The 21,739-nt window shown below is 36.3% G+C and overlaps 1 protein-coding gene across 3 annotated transcripts in view; it reads right to left on the bottom strand.

Moving 5' to 3' along the window:
* The window catches only part of TENM1 (teneurin transmembrane protein 1), a 609,234-nt gene that overhangs the window by 176,438 nt on the left and 411,057 nt on the right, over window positions 1–21,739 (bottom strand). For all 3 annotated transcript variants that reach the window (XM_004379594.2, XM_012556473.2, XM_004379593.2), the window contains exons 12-14: window positions 13,214–13,399; window positions 11,603–11,626; window positions 9,428–9,574 (exon numbers count right to left, since the gene is read on the bottom strand). In XM_004379594.2, the coding sequence (XP_004379651.1) occupies window positions 9,428–9,574; window positions 11,603–11,626; window positions 13,214–13,399 (357 nt within the window). The remainder of the gene's footprint in view (window positions 1–9,427; window positions 9,575–11,602; window positions 11,627–13,213; window positions 13,400–21,739) is intronic.

Below are 21,739 nucleotides of genomic sequence, written 5' to 3' on the forward strand. Positions count from 1 at the left end.
TTCTATGTATAGTATCATATCATCTGCAAACAGGGAGAGTTTAACTTCTTCATTACCAATTTGGATGCCCTTTATTTCTTTTTCTTGCCTTATTTCTCTAGCAATTGTGCTCCAGCACAATGTTAAATAGGAGTGGTGATAAAGGGCATCCTACGCACATTTGTTTCAACATCATGATCTAAGTAGCGAGTATTACTAATACTGACCTATGCTGTAAGACTTCCAAGTGCCCGACTACATGTAGGTATCTAGAGCACAGGTAGTAGTTAACAGCAAAGAAACAGACTACTTTGGTTCTAATCTTACTTTGTCACTTATAATCTATATGATCCTGGACAAATCAGTTTAACTTTTGGATTCTCAGTTTCCTCATCTGTAAAATGGGGATTATAATAATACCTACTCCATAGAGTTGTTGTTAAGGAGCACTGGTTATAATAATTGTAAAAGCTTAGCACAGTGTGTAGCACGTAGCAAGTACTTGGTAAATTTTAATTATTATTATTATACCAAATTCTAGCCTATACAGACTGCAAGGAGTCTTAGGGATAGAGGCCAGTGGTTCCAATGGCAGCTTAAAATGTTTAGACTCACTTCTATAAGATTTGCCTTATTGTTGGTCAGAGGGCTGTTGACTTCTATATAGCAAGTCTAGTTCACTGAAATGTGTCATTTTGTGAACTCTGCCTGGTTAGTTTGTCAGGTAGGTAGGATCCTACGTAGCTTCGAGTAGAACAGATACTAATGCTACTGTAACTCCTCATTCATTGAATTTCATTAATTCAGAATTTGTCATCATTTGGACAGAAGGTGGATTAAAGCTTAACCTTTCCAGCATCTATGGAAAAGAGGATCTGCCAAGAAAACTAATAGTGAAAAAGAAATTGAAGGGCTGATCATTCCAATGACTCAGTAAAACAAAATCTTCCCGGACATGTTAGAAACCCATAAACAATGGACTAATTATAAATCATTCATAACTCTTTACTAAAGCAGGCCCCTTCTTGGCAGCTCTGTTAGCTTAGTTGTTGTTATATGCATTGAAGGTAATATGATTATTTCCTTGGGAAATAGTCTACAATTCATTATTTTCATTTATTCAGGCCAACTTTCACCCAAGATTTTGCTGTATTAGTAAAGAGAAAGTGGGAGAAGCTCAGTAAACTCAGGAGTTGGACTGCTCAAACCACTGTTATTGCTATAACCTCATACCATTTACTTTTTCTGGGTCAGGAAAGTGAACTGTTAACATGCCACTAATGTTCATGCCCCCTGCTCCCCCATTTGCTATCGATAGCTTCCAATATCACTCAGACTAAAAGCCCAAGTCCTGACAGTGGCCTACTTGCTCACAGTCCAGATCTTCACTGTCTTCCACTTATCTCTCTGACCATACATCCTACTATCCCCCGCCTCCCAATCTCAACAGCCCTCTGGCTGGTCCTTGATATTCCCAGGCATCGTCTTGTATCAGGGCCTTTGCATTCACTCTTCCTCTGCCTGAAATGTACTTCTCCCAGGTCTCCACATGGTGCACTCCTCACCTCCTTCAGATCTTTACTCAAAGGCCACCTTCTCAGTGAGGCTTTCTCTAATCATTTTATTTTAAATCCCACCCCTGTTCGACACTCCCTATCCCTTTTTTTTCCTGCTTTAATTTTTTTCCATAGCATTTACCACCTTCTACCACACAATTTTTTAAAAAATTTATTCAGTTAATCACCTCCCTCGCACAACTAGAATGTAAGTTCCATGGAGGCAGGGATTTTGTCATTTTGATTCGTTGTTATTCCCACAGTGCCTAGAACAGTGCCTGGCTCAAAGTAAGCATTCAATAAATACTTATTAAATGAATAAATAGATGTCCTAAAAGTCCTATTTCTATGACATTTGTCAATTTACCTAGAGATTAATACACATTCAACCGATGCATCAAAATATATAATAAATTATTAATAGATTCTTCATTGATAGCACACCTTTACTGCCCACTTTAAATTACTGTATTTCAAACATTGTTTCATTCATTTACCCCACTGCAAAGCAGGCAGATGTCAAGTACTACGAGCATTTGTTTACAGATGATATGACAGACCAAGGGGGTAAGTACTTTGGATCTGTAACCCAGTCAGAGAGTGGTGAACCCAGTTAAAGACTTTAGATTTTCCAACTTCTACTTGCATCTGGAAGCACTCTGCAGTGTAGATTCTTATTACTAAGGGATGACCTTTTAATAAATGGGTTACTTGGTGTCTTAGTTACCTAGTACTACTATAAGAGAAATACAACAAGTGAGTGGCTTTAACAAACAGAAATTTATTTTCTCACGGTTTCAGAGGCTAGAAGTCCAAATTCAGGGTACTGGCTTTAAGGGAAGGCTTTCTCTCTCTGTCGGCTCTGGAGGAAGGTCCTTGTCTCTTCAGCTTCTGTTTCCTGGTTCCTTGGACATCTCTTTGTACCTTGGCATCTCTCTTACCCCATCTCTGCTCTGCTCCCTTGTTTAATCTCTTTTATATCTCGAGAGAGTGACTCAAGATACACTCTACACTAATCCTGTGTCATTAACATAATAAAGATATCCCATTCCCAAATGAGATTAAAACCATAGGCATAGAGGTTAGGATTTACAACACATATTTTTTGGGGGCACAGTTCAATCCATAACACTTGGAAATGGGGGAGTACTGTCAGAAGAGAATAACTGGGACTACGCTTTCTGATGCTAGATCTTTTGTCCCCAACCAAATCTCAAAAGTAAATGTGAAGAGGGTACCTAGCCTTAAACAGAACAAATGTTACCAATTCATTGCTCCTTCTATTTCATTTTTCTGTTTATTAAACACTACAGCATGTTGGTGACATTCAAAACATGAAGCTTATTGATCCATGAGCTTATATGTGTTCATAAATCACCCATGGTGCTGATTTCTAGATCTAGAAACACTACATTATAAAACAGGCTTACAAATAGCTACTTGCTGTTAATAAATAGTGACTTGTTATGAAGAATGATTCTTGGAAGATCATCCTTTTTTAGGCAATTAACTTATTGATTTTACCAATGAATATAAATATAGATGACTGGAGGAGTTTGTTCCAAATAAGCTTGGACAAATGTGTGCCAAAATACTTAAAACATTAGGAAAAAAGGCCGTTCTGATTAAACACTCTTATTAGACATCTTTTTAACTTCCTTGATGATCTTTCCACAATGTCAGAGACCATTTTCATTCCTCTATAACTACAGTGAATAAAACAGAATCAAACATATAACTGAAGATCTTACAAAACTCACAATGTTCTGTATGGTCTGGCCCCTGCCTACCTTTATGTCCTCATCTCCCACCACTCTCTTCCTGATTCACTGCGTTCCAACAATAATGATTTACTTTCATTTTTCAGAAGAACCTAGTATATTTCCATATCAGGGCATTTGTACATACTGTTTCCTTTGGCTGGAACATTCTTCCACTGACTCATGTGAGGCCTTGCTTACCCCCCACCCCCAGACTACGTTGTTGTTGTTAGGTGCCATCAAGTTGGTTCCCGCTCATAGAGACACTGTGTACAACAGAACGAAACACTGCCTGGTCCTGTGCCATCCTCACAATAGTTGATACATTTGAGCCCATTGTTGCAGCCACTATGTCAATCCATCTTGTTGAGGGTCTTCCTCTTTTTTTGCTGGCTGTACTTCTTCCAGGACATCTTTACTGTTTAAAACTTTAAAGAGGTCTTTTGCAGCAGATTTGCCCAATGCAATGTGTCTTTTGATTTCCTGACTGCTGCTTCCATGGGTGTTGATTGTGGATCCAAGTAAAATGAAATCCTTGACAACTTCAGTCTTTTCTCCTTTTATCATGATGTTGCTTATTGGTCCAGTTGTGAGGATTTTTATTTTATTTATGTTGAGGTGTAATCCATATTGAATGCTGTAGTCTTTGATATTCATCAGTCAGTGCTTCAAGTGCTATTCATTTTCAGCAAGCAAGGTTGTGCCATCTGCATAGTTCAGGTTGTTAATGAGTTTTCTCCAAACCTGCTGCTGCATTCTTCTTCACAATTTTTTTGTATTGTTGTTAGGTGTCATCAAGTTGGTTCCCACTCATAGAGACCCTATGTACAACAGAATGAAACACTGCCTGGTCGTGCGCCATCCTTACAATTGTTATACTTGAGCCCACTGTTGCAGTCACTGTGTCAATCCATCTTGTTGAGGGTCTTCCTCTTTTTTATTGGTCCTCTACTTTACCAAACATGATGTCTTTCTCCAGGGACTGGTCCCTCCTGACAACTTGTTGAAAGTATGTGAGACGAAGTCTCACCATCCTCGGTTCTAAGGAGCATTCTGACTGTACTTCTTCCAAGACAGATTTGTTCGTTCTTCTGGAAGTCCTTGGTACATTCAGTAGTCGCCAGAAGACTAGGTTAGTTCCCCTATACACATTTACAGCACCTTAAAATCTTTATAGCACTTTGCACGTTGTAAATATATAGTTATTTGTGTGGTTTTTGTTTAATATCTGTCTTTCTTGCTAGGGCACCAGCTCCATGAGGGCAGAAACTTGACTTGTTCATCATTTTCTTCACAGTGGCAAGCACAATACTTGGCACACAATAGTAATGAATGAATGGAAAACTGGGTAGCCCATGTGAAATATCTGGCTTAAAAGTAAACATTTTAGTTCAACATTTGGATCAGCACTATCCAGTAGCACTGTTTGTGATGACTGAAACGTTCTATATCTGTGCTGTACAATATGGAAGTCAACAACCTCATGTAGCTATTGAGCATTTGTGATGTGGCTAGTGAGACTGAAGAACTGAATTTTAAATTTTATTTAAATAGCCTCATGTGGGTATTCAACCCTTGAAATGTGGCTAGTGCAACTGAGGAACTGAATTTTTAATGTTATTTGAGTTTAAATTTAGATTTAAATCTAAATTTAATAGTCACATGTAGCTAGTAGCTACCATAATTGGACAGTACAGATTTGGCTGTCTTCAAATATTTAGATGTTGGATGGTTTATAAATTTAGCCAAACAACATAAAACAGTGGTTAAATTCTTCCAAAGTCCAATTTATCTTTTTTTTTTTTTCCTTTTGTGATTTCTTGGGTTGTTTTTATGTTTAAGAAGTCCTTTTCCATTGTAAGAGATGATTATTATTCACCTATATTTTCATCTAATTGTGTCTGAGTTTTTCTTTTACCTTTAACTCATTAATTCAACTACGCTGTTTTAATTTATCTTGTTTTTTTGGTATTTAGTATGAATTGAAAATCTAAGTTTCTTTTGCCGTTAATGTTTGTCCCAGCACCATTTATTCCATAATGCTTGTTTTCCCAACTGATTGTTGATGGCAGTTTTATAATATAGTAGATTTTTATTTGTACTTGGGTATGTTCCAGAGCTTTTATTCTGTTGTAGTGATCTGTCTAGTCTTATGTCAGTATCTCTCGGTTCTAATTCTCATAGCTTTATAATACACTTTAATGTCGATAGGTCTGGCTTCCCCTCATTATTCTTTGTTTAAGACATTCTGATTCAGTTAATAATGATGTTTAAACTTTTTTTCTCATGTCAATTCATATGTGCATGTAATGGACGGTGATCATATTTTCCAAACCCCAAATCAGAATACATGATTAACAAATAAAAATGTGGTCACCATGACGTTAAGTCTCCTCCTCTAAGTGTAAGATTGTGCACATACATGGCAGGTGCTTGTTGACTAAAGGGATAAATGAGGTCAAGAAATTCAGCCGGTTTGTGGCTTCTATAGTAATTAGTTCTATCTATCTATCTATCTACCTCCCTCCCTCCCTATCTATCTACATACATACATATATATATATAACACATAAGATAATTTTCGTTTTTTGTATGTTAAGAAAAAAAATCCAAAGGTTTTTTGGTCTCTGTTCTTTTTTTGCTGCTCAAGGAGCTCTTAGGCAGCTTCTAGACCACTGTGTCACCCATATATTCATTGCAGCCCAATTAGTTACCAAGAGTCACAATGCATTGAATCAGAGTGTAACTAAAGTCAAAGCTGCAGGAAGTAGCAGCAATGCTAATGAGTATGCAAAGCTTATTAGAATGTAAAAAAAAAAAATCCCGCCATACTTTAAGTATCAGCTATAATATGGAGTAATCAGGTAGCAGGTACTCGAAGCAACTGTGGGAAAGTGATTTTGTTTTTTAATTAGGAAGATTTCTTAAGAATTAAATTAAAAAACTTAGAACCAATTTTTAAAAATGGTTCAATTGGAACTTTCTGGTTTAATTAAAACACACACACACATACACACACGCACAAACAAGTATGCAAATACTGATCATATTCAACTAAACGAATCCAGCCATTCTGGAAAGCTGTAAAACGAAAAGCACTAACTGAAGGGCATTTAATGTATTCTTAGGGACAGTATTTGAACAGTAAAAAATTGAATCATTGGCCTAAAATCATAGTCACGGGGCTTTCAGAGGTTATTCAATCCATCTTTCCATCTCAAGGTAGAATTGAGTCTATATTTATCATCAGTATCATCTTAATCCTACTAAAGGAAAAAAAAAATAGGTAATTGGAACTCTCAAGGAGCCTTCACTCCCTCTCCTCCCTAAAGAGATAATCATAAAACTGTACTGAACTTATATCAACGTCTTTGATTTTTAATTCACACACAGACACAATTTTTAAGGAATGTTTGGAGATTAATACACATTCAGTAAAATCTTCTATACCTTTTGTGTCTACATCCACAGACACTGAGAACTGACAATCAATCCGTTAATTCATTAATATTAATTGATTCATTCATTAAACAATTCTGGTTGCCCAGAGATGACCTTGAGGCAATGAAAAATGCTTGATAATTAAATATTCAATTATTTTTAATCAAGCTGTACTTTACTAAGGCAGGAAACATTTTGTCTCACGCCTAACTGAGCCAGAAAGTATAATTGCATAACTTCCTAATGTATATTCTCAGCATAACCTTTAAATCAATACATCAACTGACACATCTCTAGTATTATCCAAATCCTTTTTTGGAATGAGGTAGACCACCTGGGTTTGTCCCCTGGCTCTATCATATACTTGCTATATGATCTTGAGCAACTTACTTAACTTCTCTATGCCTCAGTTTCCTAACTTGTAGAGTTAATAATAGTTTCTATCTCATGGGGTTACAAGGATTAAATGAAATAATCCATATAAGCAGCTTAGAACAGTACCTGGAATATAGTAAAACCTGAATATAGGTTAGCTATTATTATTATTACTTATATTGGGCATATAACTATGAGCTGTGGGTTATGTTCACAGGGAGCAAGAAAACCGTATAGATGGAATACAATGATGGACGTAGAGGAGAGGGCATATCAGGTAAGGGGCATATAATGAAAAGGAAGATGAAGATGAGTCTAGGAGGGCCATAAAAGTCAACTAAGTAGTTGCTCAGTGTACCATTTGCAAATTTCCCGCCTGCTTCCCAAACAAGGTTTTCAATTTAGATAGGAAGCAAATAGTCTCAGTTCAGAAAATGGTCTGTTCACCTAAGTTGATTCTCTGTCTGTCTTTCTTTGGTATAGTTTATCATCTTTTAAGTGGTTCACACCTATTCGCTCATTTAATACAAAAACCCTATTAGCCAGTTAATGTCATTATATCCTCACTTTACAGATAAGCGAATTGAAGCACAGAGATGTCAAGAAACTTGTCACAAGTCATAAAGCCAGTAAGTAAGTGGCAGAGCTGGTATTTGAACCCAGGAAGTCTGACTTCAAAACCCTATGGCTTATCCACAGAGTTGCTTCCACTTAATTTTCATATGGTCTTATAACTTTTGAAGGTTAACTGATAGCCAAAACAAGTATAGGAAGAAACTCTTACACCCAATATTCAGTGCTTAAACTATGATGCTACCTTACTGATTTAAGACCCATGTTTGGATTCAAATGACAAGGCACGCAATTGTCTGAGCAGATATAGAAATTGAGGAGTCAAATTTAATGGTCTACTTCATGTTAAGCTAATATACATAAATTAGAAAAACACTTTTCTGTTAAGTTCTTGGTTTCTTGAGGAGAAAGTAAGGATTTGCTGGTTTAGGCTTACTCACAGGCGGTTTGGGCTGTTTTGAGGTTTGATTTTACAATGTATTAGACACTTTTGTTCGCTTGACTAAAATGGAAGAGGTTACCCTGAGGCCTTGAGGCCACATGTGGCTTTTTCAAACATCATGTGCAGCTCTCTTGAATTAAATATAAAAAATGCTACTGTGAATTGTCTTGATGCTTTGTCCTTTGAAAGATATGAAGTGTTATTAAGAGGTAGAGACACAAGAGGGAGCTCTAAATAACTGAGAACAAAGAAAGCGTTCACAGTGAGTATACTGCACGCTACACTAGCATCTGACAACTCTAACAAAGGTACGTAAATTTAATTTTGCGTAATAAATACCTTAGGTATTGGAGACAACGTGGTGTGGTAGTTAAGAAAACACTTTGAATTTACACAGCCTCGAATTGCAACCTTAGGTCTGTCACTTTTTAGCTGTGTGACCTTGGTTAAGTCACTCATCCTCCTCCCATCTTGATCATTAGTTTTCCTATCCTATCAATGAGGAAAGTAATAGTACCTATAGCTCACACGCATTGGGCAAATCGCGTGCAAAACACCTCTTTAAAGTATTCAAAAGCAAAGATGTTACTTTGAGGACTAAGGTGAGCTGACCCAAGCCATGGTATTTTCAATCACCTCGTATGCATGTGAAAGCTGGACAATGAATAAGGAATACCGAAGATGAATTGAAGCCTTTGAATTGTGGTGTTGACGAAGAATATTGAATATACCATGGACTGCCAGAAGAACGAATAAATCTGTCTTGGAAGAAGTACAGTGAGAATGCTCCTTAGAGATGGCGAGACTTTGGACATGTTACCAGAAGAGACCAGTCCCTGCAGAAGGACATCATGCTTGGTGAAGTAGAGGGTCAGTGAAAAAGAGGGAGACTCTCAATGAGAAGGACTGACACAGTGGCCGCAACAATGGGCTCAAGCATAACAACAACCGTGAGGAAAGCACAGGACCAGGCAGTGTTTCATTCTGCTGTATATGGGGTCACTATGAGTCGGAACTAACTTGAGGGCACCTAACAACAAAAACATATCTCGTAGAGTTGTTGTGAGAATTAAATGAGATGTAATGCGTGCAAAGAGTCTGGAGCATTGCCTGGTCATAGCAAATATTCAATAAGTAATACCTTCTTTAAATTATTGGGATTAAAAAAAGAGTATGACCCTATATAGCTCAATACTGTTTATATTGAGGATTCCTAATTTTTACCCTTGCCCAGGTTGGTCACTACTGTGCTAGGGGCTGGGCCATTCCTTTCTTACATGAACATTTTATAAAGGACTCACCTCCATCATTGTCCAGGTTATCTCCACAAAGCATTTCCATGACAACATTGCAGCCTGTCCCACTCCAGCCCACCTGACACACACAGTGCCAACCATTTTGATCCAGGGTACATCTCCCATTTCCAAAGCAAAGCCCTGGGCAGCCATCTGAAAGGACAGCAGAGAGTAACAATCACGGAGATACCAGAATGGGATGGGCCAACAATGATGTATCTCTATAGGGGAGCATCTAATCATTTGGGCTCCATTCAGATGAGGTGTTGAATAAATGGAAGAGAAGCTTGCTTGCTTGCAAAACCTTCCCTGGGAACTTGTTATCCCTTACTCTTCAGTGCTTTCCCTTAGAGAGCCAATTAAGCATTATTAATGCTAACCCCAATTCCCAACCTCTGATTCACATAGGATGAAAACTATGGTGGGGACAAGAAACGATTTTGTTTCTTTTTTAAAAAACGTACCTCCTAATCTCCATCAAAACTGCAGGAATGATGCCGTGTTTTGTTATGACCAATAACTTGGAAAAAGACAGCAATTTCTTTTTTTTTAATTGTTGTAGTTTAAATGAAGTTTACATTTCAAGTTAGTCTCCCATACAAAAATTTATACATACATTGTTATGTGACCCTAATTGCCCTCCTCTTACTGTGACAGCACTCTCCTCCTTTCCACCCCTAAGACAGCAATTTCTATGAAAAGAAACTTTCCCCTAACTACATCTAGCCTGTGCTGATTTTTCCCTTGCGATGTATTGCTTCAGGGCTTAGGTATGTTGGTATACAGTTCAGACCATACCATTAAGTATTTGCTCATATGCTGCCTTAGAAATGTGCTGCAGTTATTTTGTATCTATTCATTTTTTTTCTTCAAGAGGCTATGGATTGAATTTTTTACTTCTCTGGCATCTCTCTCAGAAGCTAGCATAATATTATGAATGTAGTAGGTGCTCAACAAATCTTTATGGAATTAATGTATGCCAGATTTAGACTTTCAGAATAACAGAGAATAGCTGGAGAAATATATTCAGGAGGAAACTGTTCAGCTTAAATGACTTTTAACCACTGACAAAGCACAAACACTGACAATGGTCCCTCTTTAGACTTTTAATTTCTCAGAGATGCCCTACTCTTCATATCAGTAGTTCAGAGTTGGGCTATTCCAAAAGGCAAGTGAGCATGTGCCAAGTGCTCAGTGGGCAGATGGATGAAGACAGCAATAACGGCATATAACCTCTGGAAATTTTTCCAGTAGCAATACAGGACCAGACCTGGATTTTACTGGAGATAGTACAATCAGTATTCTCTTTTCTGGCTTTGAAAGAAATATTCCAGAAGCATAAAGAGCAAAAGAATAGGTTTTTTTTTTTCATCTGTAGAAATAACCCAGAGTTCCTTCCAAATGGTTTTCCAAGCAACTGGCAATACAACCAAAGGAAGAAAAAACTTTAAAAATTACCGATGGCTGTTATAAACTATCAATATATATCTTCATTATATATAATATGTATTTCAATATATCTTATATATCTATATATAATGTCCCCAAGAAGTGGTATAGGATGAACATATACAAGTTTGAGAATGGAATTTATCTAGTTTCATTGTGATAGACATATAATGGATAAGGAGAAATTAGGGATAATTTGGGACACATTCAGCCTTCTGAGGCTGAGGTAATGAACGGCACTAGGCTATCTGACAGAAAAACCCTTGCTGTCTCTGTCAGCAGCAAGTCCCTGGGTGGGATGAATGATGGGGTAGTCCTAGGAAGATACTTCTGCCCTTGTAAGGATACTGTACATGGACTTAGAGCTATATTGTCATGTTAAAGAAAAAAGCCAGATGTTTACCGAAACCTCATTTAATAATTCCCTGTTGTGTTATAAGCACAGAGACACACATACATACACATGCAACTCAACACAAAGACAAGAAAAAAATAGTCCTTATACTTTATGGCAAAAAGTGACTTTTTGATGTTGAAACATCAGATTACATTTTACAGTTATTATAGCATGAACTTGACAATATTATACTTAAACAGCATTGCCAAAAGGTAAAAGAGAAAAAAAAAAAAAAAACCAAACAAGAAACAAAAAACTCCCACCCTTACTTTCCCACATGCATATCTTCTGCTTAAATTATTTTTCTGATATAAAACTAGTGAGAAAATTCTTACCTCTGACGGCATCTAAGTAGTGAGCTAAAAGCGGGGCGGGGGGTGGGGGGAGAAAGAGTGACTGAATGAATTTCTGGGAGACCAAAGATACACAACATGTACTAATGGTTGCCTGTTGCCTGAGAGGAGAACAGCAAACTGAACTACTGAAACGTCTGCAGCTCAAAAGTTGGTACCCTGGCCTGTGTAGTTTATGAATAGTATTTTCCGTGGGAAAGATATTAATGGCTTTTCTGCAAGAAACTCTATTAGGCTTCCTTAAAAAGTGTCATATTTCATTAAAAGTATAAAAACTGCAGTTTTACATTTCAGTAATAACTTCTGTGAAAGAGTACTAGCTTGAACTTCTTGTTAGTAATATCTTTAGAAGGGAGTTTTGGAGTAACTACCTTTGGTAATCATCACAATATTTAAACCTTCTTATGTGAAGGCAATAAACTTACTGTAGTGCAAGAAGGTAGTTACTTAAGCTACATCTGAATCTCACCCCTCACCACCTTTTTAATAAATCTTAAATATTTTCCAGTCACAGAACAAGACTTACTGTAGCTTTAGTAGAGTAGTAATGCAGTTTATTAAGATTATACGTTATATATACTATACATTACTTTGGCAGGTTCCAACCATTATAACAAAATACTTTCACCTAAAAATGAAAGCTGTAGTACAGTCAAGTGGTGAAAAAAAACCCATAAACAATGAATTGGGTATCCAGAGGCCCACGCTTCCCTTTGCTCTGGGTGAATTTTCTGTGTGGTCTTGGAATGCCAGTGGAACAATCTGCGACCCACGTTCCTTAGCTGAACAATGGGAATGGTACTTATCTCTCTGTGTAAACAGGAAACCTTTGTGGCAGATACATATATATGCCAAAGACTTGAATTTTTTTCAGAAAAATAAAGTGTTTATATAACCAAAAACTTTTATTATTGTTAATGTCTTGTATAGTCTTGAGTTCATATGTAGATTAGTAATTATATAGGCTTTCCCATGCCCACAGACTATTCTCCCCGGCAGCAACCTGAACATTTGTGCAACCGGTGACAAGGGATGAGAGAAGGTAGATGCTTCAGTGCAAATACTCTTACACTACCGGATAAACAATTCAACACAGATGTTCTATTGCTGGTAGATCAGGAGTGCCTTCCTCATGTACATTAAAGACAGCCTCTAATGACATCGAATAGCCCCTTTTAAAGTAGTCCCATTTAATGAAATTGCCTCTAAGTACTTTCAACCAAAACAACCTATATTTTTCAAAAGGAAAAATGGACAGTGAATGTTACCTTCAGGAAAGCACTTCTCTTATTAACCAGTGATATTTTACTCCAATCTATCAACTTTCATTTGAGCAACTTAGAACACTTGAAACCAGAAAATATAAGGAGCACGAAAGTAATGAGAAAGGAAACTACTCAAGAAATAAGTAGAATATTATCAATAGATTGGGAAACCTCCCAGTTCACAAAGCTTTCAAACTTGTGCCCAACCCTCCTTGTCATACTCTCCTCCAAACTCAAATTCTACTAAAAGCCTGGCTATTGACTCATTAGACTGTCTTTACTTCTTCCATTTACCCAATTTACTTTGTTTAAGTATGGTGGTACTTACCAATTGTGCAGTGGTCGCCCTCCCATCCAGGGCTACACTCACATTTTCCATCTTTGCATTGGCCATGCTCAGTACAGCGAGAGTGACAGGAGCGTTCCTCACATGTTGGTCCTACCCAGCCTTCTTCACATTGGCAAATTCCCCTTGAGCAAACTCCATGGCTACCACACTCCATGGTGCAGAGCTCTGTTGGGAAGTCAAAGAAGATATATTGATATATTTTATTAACATCAGTATCCAGCGTCTTCAAAAGACATTAGAATTACCAAAAACCTCAATGTATATTAATATTTTAAATATATAAACAAAATGTCATAGATATCTTGAACATTTGAGTGAACTTCCAAAGATCTCTGTAAAATGGGGAGTTAAGTATATAAGTATAAAACTCCAAGTCAGATAGATGTTGAGAAGTCCGTAAAATGACAAGGGCATTCAAGGCTTAGAAATAAAGTCAATGCCAAAAAAAAGTCAAGTGGGTTTCATTAAAAATTCATTAAGATCACAGATAATGTTACAGGGATTTTATGATGCTATATAATAAACAATTAGGGGGAACAAACATTAAAAATAGTGCCCCAACTTCATTCGAGAAGACAAGTTTTACCGTTGGAAATATAACTTTCTAAAAAAATTCATAATACACAAAAGGCAAATCTGCCAATGATGGTAATCAACTGCTTTCCCTGATCATGCTAACAATGTTTGCATTTATTTTAAGCATTAAAAATGACTCCTTTTGATTAAAACGCACAGCCTTCTTATCTTGAAATGTCTTTCAATATCTAGCCAATATACTGGTGCTGCATACTGGCTCTGTTGAGGTCCTCTCCTCTGTCCGCTTGACTTTTTGTTGAATATTAGTAAAATCACTACAGTAGAGAAGCAAAAATAAAAGCTTGGCAAACCTTGTTCTTGATCTTATTCTCTTGCTGGAGAATAATAAGTGGGATAAAAGCTCACTGAAAAAATGCAACACTTTGAGTACAATTGGCCATATGTCCTTAAAGAAAAATAGGGTGTTCTGGAAGTCAAGTTGTCTATCTTTCATAGTCTCAAATTCTGAAATTGGTTTTATGTATCAAAAGGTACTGAGACATGATATTATTTCCCTATATGACATGTAACAAAGCTCTTTACATGTAAGAAAGGTTTTCACTTCATACATAGCAGTTATTGTTCAGTAGGTGAGAATATTCTTCTGATAGAGCCCACATGATGGATTTTATTACAATCTAGATCAATTTGTTCAATAGTTTATTCATAAGTATTCTTTGAGGGTCAGGATATGGTGGAAAGAGTAGTGGGTTTGAAATAAGGATAGCTGCATGCCTGATTCCTCCGCAATCAAAGGAGACTGGAAGGAGAAGGCAGTGATAGGAGGAAATCTAGGAGATTATGGTGAAACCAAAGCCATGAGAGGCCACTTTTATCAAGAAGGATGGAGTACTTAGCTGTGCCTAATATTGCTGAGAGGTCAAGTAAGACTTGGACAGAGAAGTGTCCACTGGATTTAGCAGCATCGGAATTGTTGGCAACTTTAGGAAGAGCTGTACTGATAGAGTAGTAGCTGTAAAGCCACACTGGAATGGATGGAAGAGTGAATGGAAAGCTGTGTGGGAGATCACCAGGTTAAAAGAAAAGTCCAGGATTCAGAAAATGCAAAACAGGGCTCAGCCTAATAAATGATAGCTAGGTAGAATTATATTGAAATAGAATCTGTTGTTGTTAGGTGCCACCGAGTCGATTTCAACTCATAGTGACCCCATGTGACAGAGTAGAACTCCTATAGAGTTTTCCAGGCTGTATTCTTTACGGGAGCAGATCGCAGGTCTTTTTCCCGTGGAGTCACTGGGTGGGTTCGACCCTCCAACCTTTCGGTTAGCAGCTGAGCGCTTAACTGTTGCACCACCAGGGCTCTTCAAAATAGCACCGAGTCCCTATATTTTGGTCCTGAATCTCTGATTGATAATTGGGATTTATAATTTCTGTTCTTGTAGTGAACCTGAAATTGTAAGTCTTCTCCCCTTAGTTGCTTCCCTGATACAAGACCTTAAAAACTGGCATAAGCCTTTCTAAGATTACATAGTTTATTGGCCAAACCCAATCAAATCAGAACTTACTGGAACAACTGGAGGCAAACATTTTGCATACATTGCTTTATACAACTACAGATTTTAGGTATAGAGGAACATATTCTTGTTCTTGCCTAAAAAATAATAGGACAAGATGAACAGTATTGACAAAATGGTGGACTAGGTTGTTCTTAAACCATCTCAATATAAACTCTTAAAGATTTTGGATATAACGCAGCCATTTAAAAAAAATGCATGTCTTAGCTCACAAGAAAGAGAAATCCTCAAACGCTAGAAGCAAAGAATATGCTAAGAGGCAAAGCAGTAAGCATATAAGTCAACCCTCTGGCAGCCTTGAGGGGTTACTAGACCCAGTAATGGCTAGGGGCTTGAGTATTTATGTCCCCAAAGGGAAAAGAGATGAGGCTTTGGACCCATTTAAGATGGAGAGTTGGACTGAAACTCTTGCAAGAAAGCCAGGACCTTGAATGGTTGCAATTTCAGTGAGATGAAGACAAATAAACTCTATCCACTAGCCCAGGGGGATGGAAAGGAAGCACTGTCTATATAAAATAACAATAGTGATTAATTTGGGGAGTATAAAACAATATAGAAATAAAAATAAAAAAATACTCCATCCTAAAAATAATAATAATCATATGCAAGATGAAGGAGTGTCCTGAGTGACATATTTTAAAGCCTTGTTTTATTCAGAAGTTAGGTAAGAGATACTTTGTCAAGTATGCATATAAAAATTTTAAGGTAGAATTCGGTATGTAGTAATTTTGACTCAAGTAATTTTCACTATTCCCTCCTGAGAAGAACTAGAAAACCTGGACAAAATATATTTTAAAAATCTGTTGGAAGTTGCTGGAGTTCACAAAACAGTACAGAATTACTGGGCCAAGATCCAGGAGAAAAAGAAAACCCAGAGAGATGAGCCTGACATTAGAGGATGCTTTTCCTCTAGAAGTGTCTGTCAATTTTGGTAGAGGCAGCTGGAAGGCTCAGAAGCTGGGCAGAGCTTTTGACAGTCTCGTGTGGCAGAAAAAAAAATTTTGAATAGATAATGGCTAAAAAATTCCCAACACTGGAGAAAACATTAAGCCAAATATATACAGCAAAATTGAAAAACTAAAAGGAGAAAAAGACAAATTCACAATCATAGCCAGAAGCTTTTAGTACCCCGCTTCATTAACTGATAGAACAAGCAGAAAACAAACGAGAAAGGATATGGAGTATTTGAGCAACATGATTAGCAAATTTGATCTAATTGCCTTCGAGCTGATTCCGACTCATAGCAACCCTATAGGACAGAGTAGAACTGCCCCATAGGGTTTCCAAGACTAAATCTTAACAGAAGCAGACTGCCACACCTTTCCAAGTGGCTAGTGGGTTCAAACCACTGACCTTTCAGTTAGCAGCCAAGTGCTTAACCACTGCACCACCAGGACTCCTTAATTGCACCATAGAACACTGCAACCAGGGCCTACAAAATTTTTAAGTGTACATAGAATTTATAAAGATTGGCCATGTGCTGGGCTATAAAGCATGTTTCAACATATTTCAAAGTATTAACATCAAATATAGCACGTTCTCTGCCAACTATGGCATTAAACTTGAAATCAGTAGCAAAAGATAACTATAGAGTCCACATATGTTTGAAAATAAAGAAATACACTTCTGAATAAACTATAGAACAAAGAAGGAACAATGGAAATTAGAAAATATCTAGACATAAATGAAAATGAAGGTACCACATATAAAAACTTATGTAATGTAGCTAAGCTATGTGTATAAGGACATTTTATAAGGTAGAAAAGAAAACTAGTTGAAAATCAATGAGCTAAGCATTCATTCTAAGAAATTAGAAACAGAAGAGCAAAGTAAACTCAAAGAAAGTAGAAAGAAAATAGTAATTATAAAAACTGAAATTAATGAAATAACAACAAACATACCATACAAAGGATCAACAAAGCCATTGAAAACCCCATGGAGCCCAGTTCTACTCTGACACACATGGGGTTGCCATGAGTTGACATCAACTCCATGGCAACTGGTTTTTCTTACAATTTGGTGTTAATGTGAAGCAACAGAAAAATCTCATACACAGCAGGTGGTTGTGTAAGTTGGTACAACAACTTGGGAAAACTATTCGGTGTTATCTGCTGAAGCTGAATATTTGTATATCCTGTGACTCAGAAATCCCACTTCTCAGTATTTACTCACCAGAAATGCGAGTAAGCAAATAATCACCAAAAGATATGTATAAAACTGTTCATAGCAGAATTATATGTAATCGCCAAAAAATGAAAACAACTCAAATGTCCATCAACAACAGAATAGATAATTAATTGTGGTAATCATAGAAAGAAATAGTATACCATGGTGAAAATGGATGCTGTATAGCAACACATCATAATATGGATAAATCTCAAAAAATAATGCTGAGTGAAAGAAATCAGATACAAGATCATAATACTTACCTTTGAGGAGGAGGGGATAAGGGAGTAATGATTGAGGCAGGGAACACAAAGGAGGCTTCTAGGGGTAGTGTCCTATTTCTTGAGCTGGGTCATGGTTACACAGGTGTATTCATACTTCGATAATCATTGAGCTTTACACTTACAAATTGTGTACTCTTCTATATGTGCTGTATTTTAATAAAATATCTTTGAAAAATTAAAGATAACCACTAAAGAACAGAAACAGAATATATAACTTCCTACCCAGTAGAGGAGGAAAAAGAATGAAGAAACTGACTCAGTCAAAGAAAAGACAGAAAAATATTGTAGATAGACACAAAAGATGACAGAATATAAATCCAAGCCTGTCGGCACTCCCAGTAAATAAATAAATAAATAAATAACAAATCAACTGGCAATTATAAGAGAGAGAATCTGGAATGAAAACAAAAATTTAGTTATGGTCTATTTATAAAAGATACGCTAAAAACATACTAACAGAGAAAAGTTAGAAATGAAATGAAAAAGGCAAACTCGAAAAATACCACCCTAGACAAAGTTGGAATAGCTATAATATTATCAGACAAAACAGACTTCAAAGCATAAAGCATTATTATGGATAAAGACAGCCATTACATTATGATAAAAGAAATAATTCACCAGGGAGATACAACAATATAGACCCTGTATGAAAATACAGCTTTAAAACATTTAAGCAAAATCTGAAAGACTTATGAAGCAAAATTGAAAAATTTCACAATCAGTAATAGAAAGAATAAGCAGATCAAAAATTAGTGAAGATGTAGAAAAATTGAAAAGCCCAATTAACAACTTTAATGGACATATATAGAACCTCAAAGCCTTGACTACACAATACATATTCTTCTCAAACACACACAGAATACCTACAAAAACTGACATTTAGTCCACAATGCAAGCTTCAACAAATGGCAGATTCCACATTATTCAGATCATACCATCTCAGCAAAATACAGTAAAATTAGAAATCAATATATGAAAAGATAGGGGAAAAAAACCAGAAAATTGCTCTTCAAAAATACACTTTAAATTAACTCGTGACTTATATTTTTAAATTTATATTGGAAATTAGGAGATTTGGAACTGAATAGCAATGAAAATGCTATATATAAAAATTTGTGGGCTGCAGCTTAAACAGTACTTAGAGGTAATTTACAGCCTTAAATGCATTTAGTAGAAAAAAAGAGCAACTGAAATTAACGAGCAATTGTCCATCTCAAAGAGTTGGAAATGGGACTATATTTAAGTAAAAGGGGGGAAATCATAAAGATATGAGCAGAAAATAAAATCAGACACAAAGAAACAATAGAGAAGATCAACAAAACCAAAATCTGGGTCCTTGACATGGATTAAATAGAGAAACCTCTGGGAAGGTAGAGCAATAAAAAAAGAAAAGGAAAGATACAAATAAACATTAAAGATAAGAATTTAAAAATAAATGAGAGAATGCCATGAACATTATGGCAGTAAATTTGAAAACTTAGATGAAATAGCTGTTTTTCAAGGAAAAAAATGGACTGGAGAAGACATAGAAAACCTGAATACACATTAAATACACTGAAAATGGCCAGATGGTTTTACAGGTTATTTTTCCAATCTTTCAAAGGACAGATAATCTCTATTTTAAATAAATTATATCAGAGAATAGGAAAAGAGAAAGCTTCCTGAATCATTTTGTGAGACTACTCTAATGTAGTTTCAAAATGGGGTAGAAAAAGGAAAAAGGACTTTTTTTTTAACAGGCCAATTTCACTTACAAACATGGTTGCAAAAATCCCCAATAAAATATCTGGAAATCAAACTAGCAATGTACACACACACACGCACACACACACACACACACACACACACAGAGACATCTCTCCCTCCCAAATATATAAATCCCAACCAAGGAAGCAGAATGCTAGGATACCTGAACTTTAGAAAATCTATTAATATAATTCACCATTAAATTAATCCATTTTACTTTAATCCATTTCACAATGGATTAAAGAAAAATTATAATTTTACTATTTGCAGAAAGAGCACTGTATAAAATTTAGTTCCTATTTAGGATAAAATCTTATAGCAAAATAGGACTAGAAGAGAACTTATTGAATATGACAAGGTGATTTACCAATATCTTATTGTAAACATCCTACTTATTGATACAGTAATAGAGATATTCCCCTTAAAGTCAGAAGTACTAGGATTAACTACTGCTTCTAATTCAAGGCTGTACTGAAGGTCTTAGCTAGCACAATAAGGCAACCAAAACTATAAAATATGCAATGCCTGGAAAGGAAGAGACAAAATTGAATATACAGGTAAACTATGAAAACAAGAAGAGAGGATGACAAAGCAGCTGGATAAAAGATCAACAAAAAAGATTCATTACCATGGCTACATATTAAAAAGCAAAAAACCAAACCCGTGGCTGTCGAGTTGATTCCAACTCATAGTGACCCTAAAGGACAGACTAGAACTGCTCCATAGTGCTTCTAAGGCTGTAACATGGAACAAGAGATATCATTGCTGATGTCTGATGGATCTTGGCTGAAAGCAGAGAATACCAGAAAGATGTTTACCTGTGTTTTATTGACTATGCAAAGGCATTCGACTGTGTGGATCATAACAAATTATAGATAACATTGAGAAGACTGAGAATTCCAGAACACTTAATTGTACTCATGTGGAACCTGTACATAGACCAAGAGGCAGTCATTTGAACAGAACAAGGGGATACCTCGTGGTTTAAAATTAGGAAAGGTGTGAGTCGGGGTTGTATCCTTTCACTGTACTTATTCAATCCGTATGCTGAGTAAATAATCGGAGAAGCTGGACTATATGAAGAAGAATGGGCCATCAGAATTGGAGCAAGACTCATTAACAACCTGCGATATGCAGATGACACAAACTTGCTTGCTGAAAGTGAAGAGGACTTGAAGCACTTACTGGTGAAGATCAAAGCCTACAGCCTTCAGTATGGATTACACCTCAACATAAAGAAAACAAAAATCCTCACAACTGGACCAATAAGCAACATCATGATAAACAGAGAAATGATTGTAAGCTGTCAAAGATTTCATTTTACTTGGATCAACAATCAATGCCCATGGAAGCAGCAGTCAAGAAATCTTAGGGTCGCTATGAGTCAGAACCAACTCGATGGCACCTAAAATCAACAATCTTTATGGAACAGATTGTCAGGTCTTTTCTCCTGCAGAGCTGCTGGGTGAGTTCAAACCACTGACCTTTTGGCAGCTTAACCACTGTGCCACCAGGGCTCCTTATAAATTCAGTTTAACTCCAACATTTTTCATAGCACTTGAAAATCTGTTAACTAAAATCCATGTGGAAGAAAAACACCAAGAATAACCAAGAACACTTTGAAGAAGATTATTCATTGGTATGTGTTTTTCTGTGTGTTTGTATGTATATGACTCCTAATCTAAATGTCCATCAATAGGAACATAAATATATAAACTTTAGTGTATTCTTAGGAAATATATACAGAAGTTATCTTAAATAAACTCGAGGTACATGCTTAAATATGGATAAACTTTAAAAACATTATGTTGAAGAAAAAGCAAGTCTTTCATATGAAACTTAAAAACATGTTGAACAATAAAATATATTTTAATGGATATATATATTTTCATAACAGTCTAAAAATATGTACAGGAATGATGAAATGAAATTTAGGATGGCAGTTTCCCCTGTAGGGAAGGGAGGAGGATGGGATCACAAAAGGGTACACAGGGGATTTCATTTGCATTTGTACATTTTTAAAGCAGACTAGTATGTATGCAACTGTTTATTACATTATTTTATATGTCTGAAATATTTAATGATAACTTACAAAAGAAAAGAAATCAAAGAACCAACAAGAAATAAGTCTCTTAGCGACTGCTCTATTGAGTAAGTGGAGATACGACTTAACCGAAGTCTTGCACTCCTCAACACTA

Source organism: Trichechus manatus, unplaced genomic scaffold (genome assembly GCF_000243295.1).
Source record: "Trichechus manatus latirostris isolate Lorelei unplaced genomic scaffold, TriManLat1.0 scaffold00066, whole genome shotgun sequence".
Lineage (NCBI taxonomy): Eukaryota > Metazoa > Chordata > Mammalia > Sirenia > Trichechidae > Trichechus > Trichechus manatus.